The 6,126-nt window shown below is 37.7% G+C and overlaps 1 protein-coding gene across 1 annotated transcript in view; it reads right to left on the bottom strand.

The window, feature by feature from the left end:
* Positions 1-5,175: 5,175 nt before the first annotated feature.
* LOC103369184 (solute carrier organic anion transporter family member 3A1-like) overlaps positions 5,176-6,126 on the bottom strand; it is a 29,903-nt gene continuing 28,952 nt past the window's right edge. Inside the window, exon 10 of the mRNA XM_008297839.1 lies at positions 5,176-6,073. Within this exon, the coding sequence (XP_008296061.1) occupies positions 5,697-6,073 (377 nt within the window). The 3' untranslated portion in view covers positions 5,176-5,696. The remainder of the gene's footprint in view (positions 6,074-6,126) is intronic.

Here is a 6,126-nt window from a genome sequence, read left to right as displayed (position 1 = left end):
TTATGGCATAATGAATGTAACAACAGATGTTTCAGTGGTGTGACAAACATCTCTCTATGTAAATGAGATTCTGTTAACCAGGAAACCGTTAGCTTTGCTGATAATCATGGCCGTAAATATTGTTTAAACGTTGATGGAGCCTGGGTGTCTGGCCAAAGAAAATTTTAACACTTAATTTTAATGAACTAATTTGTAGCTTTTTTCATCAATTTAGTGGAAATGTGTTTATTTATGTAAAGGAAAACACAAAATTCAGGCACAATGAGTAAATGTTATATTTAAAAAGTAAAAGTCCTCTTTTGTGGGGGGGTTTGGGGCGGGGACAAATGCATATGTTCTAAATAAAAGGGGGCATATCTTTTGTATCCATCCTGAAATCTATGCCTTTGTTGATAATTATCAGATAGAAAAGGTCATGTTTAAAAACAAAAATAGTATATTTAATGTATTTACAATAAACATACAATCATGTAATCTTTTCCAGGAAATATACAGAACATAAAGCTTTTAATATAAATTCATGTAATTTAAAGGAAAAAATGAAAACAAATCCAAAGAAGCAACGGAGCATATCTAAAAATCTTCAGTGATGCTTTGAAAATATAGGTGATATTTTCTTGTTTCAATGCCCTTTTGCTTTTCAAAGGTCCCCGGCAAAGAGCCTTGAAATTCACACATTGAATACCACCCACAACATAAGCACATCACTCTAAAACCATCACTAACATTGTTAGCACAAGGTTTCACTCAAATAAAAGGCAACATGCTGCCTAAAGGCTCAAACCAAAGGATTATCTATCTGCATATGAAGAGTTTCCTTCCAAAATAATATCCATCATTTACAAATACTGTCTGTTTGTAAGAAATGAATAATAGCAACAGAAAGATCAAACTAGTTATGGCCTTATTTACAGGAAATCTGTTTGTATTGGCAAAATGTCTCCTAAAACAGCTTCCCTAGCAACGTTTTGCCTACAAGTGTCATATTTTGGCAGTAAACTCTTCATATGCCAATACTCGAGTCACTAAAGATCCGCTATAAAAGTCAACCTGCTGTTACCACAAAGCAAGGCCATCAAAAGAGAATAATGAGAAAAATAGGATGTAAAAAAACATTTCTGCTCTAAAGTTATTTTCTCATCACAAGGCAAAACATCTCAAGCACATTTAGGTGCCAAAAGAAACAGTCCTGTTGCCACAGGTGAATACAACGACAAGCAAGTGCTGTCACACTTGCCGGCGCATTGGACAGACCTAGAATATGTTGGCTTCCTCTTCGCGAGTGTTGAATGTTACAGTGCACAGGTTGATATGGCACAACATGGGCTCTCATCAGAAAGTCTCAGCATAGAGCTTTATATCCAGGCACAGTTGCGGGACTGCTATTGGTGAAGTTTGGCTGATTTTCTACAGTCAACCTTATCTACTGTACAATGTCAGGCTGTAGCTCAACATTGGTGCCATGTATTTCAAGCAAAGTATTGTTTTCATTTGGACCAAAGCAACAAACAGTTATCAGCTTTGCCACTGATGGAAAGAGAGATTAATCTAAATTAGACAATACCTTCACTAGTAGAAAAGTCCTACATATTAACAGTTATTACATCCTAAATAATACTGTTTTCTAGACCAATATACATTATTTTATAGGCAATATGTTTTTGGGACACTTCTGTATGATATGGTGAATGTAAGTTGAGGGATATCACAGAAAGGCTACATACAGCTGGAGGATCTGCTCGGAGCTCCATCATGTTGAGACAAAGTTGTCCGCAGGGTGTTACAGAACACTTCTATGGTGTCACTTTGGCACTTGTATGGCACTATTATGTACAGAGGAATCAGCACTATGACACACTGGACGTTACAGATATCAAAGACAGCGCCACCTGTTGGGGATTGCTGAGGAGGAAATGGTGGCCAGCTGCTAATGTTACTTATCCTCCTGTTAGAAACGTGGAAGCTTTCTTTTTAATAGTTTGTACTTGTCAGCATTAGGTCCAGCTGTCCCGAATGTCCTGCAGGGAGCCAATCTTCCCAGCACTTACAGTCACATTTTGAGCTCAGATATTGTTTTGGGCACTACTTAATCAGTGTCCCAAACTTATTCCATGCTAAGGATCTAAATGCTGCTAAGAATTTCACTGCATTTACACTCTCACCCAAGAGTATAAACCCAAGCAGACATGAGTCTGATCTGGTTTGACATGGCTCTGTGGTGAATGTAGGTCCATTAAAGTAAGATCTCACAGATTTTCTAACTTTTGTTTGTTTTCCCTACTTTATATAATATTCTCTTTATTATTTATAATCCTAAAGCAGCATCAATGTAGACTTTAAATCTTGTACTACTGTTTCATCGAAGTGCTAAACTAAATACTTTTTATGATCCAAAATAAACAGCAAAAAATGGCTCTTGAAACACGAGTAGTGGCACAAACTGAAAACAAATTGTGGAACCTCTGAAAGTGTAACAGGTGGCTTCCGGCAGCTCAAAGGAACAGTCTGTGATTTTGGGAAATGTACTTATTTCCTTTTTTTGCCTCAGGAAACAAAATTAACCTGCTAGCATCTTTCAAGTTTGCTCAGTAACACCTTGTGTTTGTTCCATTTACGCAAAAACCAAAGTGTTAAACAAAATGATTCGGCTTTGGAATTACATGTGTGACTTTCAGGAGTAGCAAAGTGACCCATCAAAGGTAAAACATGTCTTTTTTTGTGTTTTGGTTTTTGTATGAAGTAAACAAACTAGATATAGTATGTTAATAAATGAGATTTAGAGGTGTTGTACATAGATTTTTTAAAACACAGCCTGGCAAGCTGTTTCCTTGTCTGTATGCTAAGCTAAGCTACAAGGCTGCTGGCCCTTATACGGTAATGACAGTGGTATCAGTACACCTACTCCTGGGTAGGTGTTTCTGAGCAGCTGATTGGGTTGACTCAGAGAAGACAAACGCGGATTGGTTACACTCAACTCTTATGGACAACATTAACATCAGCTTCTTGAACATAACATTCACCATATAGGCTATCATAAAAAACCTGGATCGTTCAATTTCCTGTGCGCTCATTTAGCTACTGTTAGTCGTTGTTTTGGCGCACTCAAAGTTAATGTCATGGTCGAAGCTGTCAGATTTTACACTGCAATGGAAACACAAAGGCTGATTATGGGGGTGTTCCTGCATGCCTGCCCTGAGTTCCTGCAGTGGCAAGCTTCCTAATCATCCTGTCTAACTCTCGGCAAGAAAACTGCAAAGCTTATTTCCCAAAATGGTGGACTACTCCTTTCCCTACCACCTCCAAATCTCAAAGGGATTACACATTTCGGAAATGAAATATATGGCAATGATCAGGGGATAGACGTATTTCCACAATTTTGATGCAAAACATATAAATCTATAAATAAAATCATGTCAGATATAAATAATATCTGTAAATACTTACAGAGTAAGCCAGGAAAAACACTATATTCTCTATATAAACTGGATATGTCAGAATCAGAATCCCATAGAATTCCTTAACAAAAAAAAAAAAAATCTGTATTTAGACAATCACTTCAGTGTGAGTGATTATGAGTCAGCTGAGGTTTGATTAAAAAAACTGTCAACATCACAATGCAGTATGCATTATAAAGCTTTTCCATGGACAAAAATAGAATTTTGAGGCCACTCCAGTTAAATGTGTCTTTAACCATTACGATGGCCAACAAACCACAGAATCTGTGCAACTTAGTGACATCATACTGAATATATCTTTTTTTATTTTATACGCATGCATTGCCAGCATGCTTTTAAATGAACTAATTCTGGCTGGATACTGTGCGTCATGCTATGCTATGTCTGCTGACAGCTAGCCCACCACAATAGGTCTCATTGCATTGACTTGGGGTTCTACTTAAATGCCTTGATACTCTCAGTCTGCATGCTCATAATGTGAGCTCTGCAGCTGACACTGGTGTTGTTGAGAAGGCCTCCTCACCCGCAGCCTCCATCTGCTTTGGCCCTAATGCATACATGTACCGTGGAGAGTCTTATTTGCAATGTCCCCTGCTTGTTATTTATCATGTTGCTTTGTATTCCATGCATCACTGCTGCAGGCGACATCCCCAAGAGTAGAATTACACCACTGAGACAAACTCTATCTATTTGCCATTGACATGAGTGTTGTCTGCAGAATTATAGTGGTGATTCAGTCAAATCAGTGGTTAGACAGACAGTCGTGTACCTGAAATGTCACAGGTTCAGTATCTAAATCGGCTCATGTCTTGTTCAAGTATACCTGAATATACCACCTAACTCAGAGTCCATTGCTTTAGTAAGATTATTATGAAGATTGAAGTCTATATTTTAAATTCCTCTTAGAAGTTGCACCTAATTTCCGCATGTTAAGTAAAAAAGAACAAACTGTTCTGTGGCTCTGAAATGGAAATTTGGTCTCAGAATTTTGTCCAGCATTTATAGCAAAACTCCACACTATCACACAGTAAAGGGATAATTATTCCTTGTTGGCTCAACAGTCCTCTACTTCCAACAATGTCCTAAAATGCTCTCTAGACGAAGAGCTGCCATTTACACTGAAAGCTATTTGTTTGTTTAAATTTGTTCCTTGTTTTTCTCAAGAATGTGTGAAACATTTTTCACATCGACTCAAGCTGAAGACTTTGGTTCCAAAATGAGATAATCCACCTCTAACCTCTACTTTTGGAAATGACTGGTGGCACAAAAAGAAAGAAAGAAAGAAAGAAAGAAAGAAAGAAAGAAAGAAAGAAAGAAAGAAAGAAAGAGAAAGAAAGAAAGAAAGAAAGAAAGAAAGAAAGAAAGAAAGAAAGAAAGAAAGAAAGAAAGAAAGAAACAGAAAAAATATATATATATATTTCTGTAAACCTTACTTCTGGACCAATTTTATAAGACACAAACAATGAACTTGCTAGTATATGTTCATAAAATCACAGAAGTTAAGGTTAAAGAAACATGCAAGTTTCATATTTGCTTACAAATTAATGAGTTTTGATTTGAAAGAAAACTGGGTGAAGGTTAAGGGGGTTAATAACACATAAGTGTGTTAGAAAGCTTTCTGTAGGGTTGCCTGGTGGTGACAAGAGTGGTCCAATTTGGTCCACTACAGCTGTATGGAAAAGTGCTCCAAAGAAGAGCTGAAAAATTCATCATTTAAAGATAAGATCACTGTGTTGACTGTCATCCTTTTTGCATTTTCTGATAACTGGACCTGAGAAATACAAAAAGTAAATAAACTGATAAAGTTTGTATCTTGGAGTAAATCTAAACTTAACATGACTATTTTTGTAACTAAATTTTTAATGAGTTTGACTTATTTTGTGGTGGGGGACCTTCTTGCATGTGATTTTCCCTTCTTTCCTCATTGCTGTCAATGTCAACTCTGCTGTCAAATAAGGGTAAAAAAAACAAAAAAAACAAAACATACTCAGAATAACTAAAAAATAAATAAATAAATAAAATCTTTATAGGCCAGCTTGGTATTTAGCTGACAAAAATGTGAATATAGATTTTGGGAATCATCACTTCAATTTTTTCAGTATGTGTGATGTTTCAAATGAGAGGAAGGTAAAACCCTTACTGAGGACATTCCTCTAAATGGATACGACACCAAAGAAACATCACACATCAGCTCAGTTACACATCAACAGCTCCAGTCTGCAGCTCCAGTGCAGATCACCACTATAAAACCGACTCCATGTTGTCACACATCTCATGGTCCTCCAGGTTGTATATGAACTTTGTCCTGTTGGCTGGGTTCTGGGTGATCTCCTTGCCCAAATTGTCCAGAGTCACGTTGGAGGCGAAGAGTTCAGTGGGTGTAAGGTACCCCTCGCTGTTCTTGATGTATTTTCTGTAGTTCTTTCTCAGACACTGCCACGTGGTGGTGTACAGGATGAAGGCTGATGACTTGAGGACGATGGCGATGCTAACATACAGATGCCTGTAGGCCACATTGTCGTACAGCATACAGGCTCCCTTCTCTCCGCAGACGGAGCTCCAGAACAGACAGGTGGAGTCGATGCCCATGCCAAAGATCAGGGGGGGAGGGATGAAACCTGCAGCAGGAAGAGATAATGGACAGACAGCAGGTCAAAAGGTGAAAAAGAAC

This window comes from Stegastes partitus, unplaced genomic scaffold (genome assembly GCF_000690725.1).
Source record: "Stegastes partitus isolate 25-593 unplaced genomic scaffold, Stegastes_partitus-1.0.2 Scaffold27, whole genome shotgun sequence".
Taxonomy (NCBI): Eukaryota; Metazoa; Chordata; class Actinopteri; family Pomacentridae; genus Stegastes; species Stegastes partitus.
Note: the sequence above shows the minus strand (reverse complement) of the source record. Positions and strands in the feature narration are given on the sequence as shown.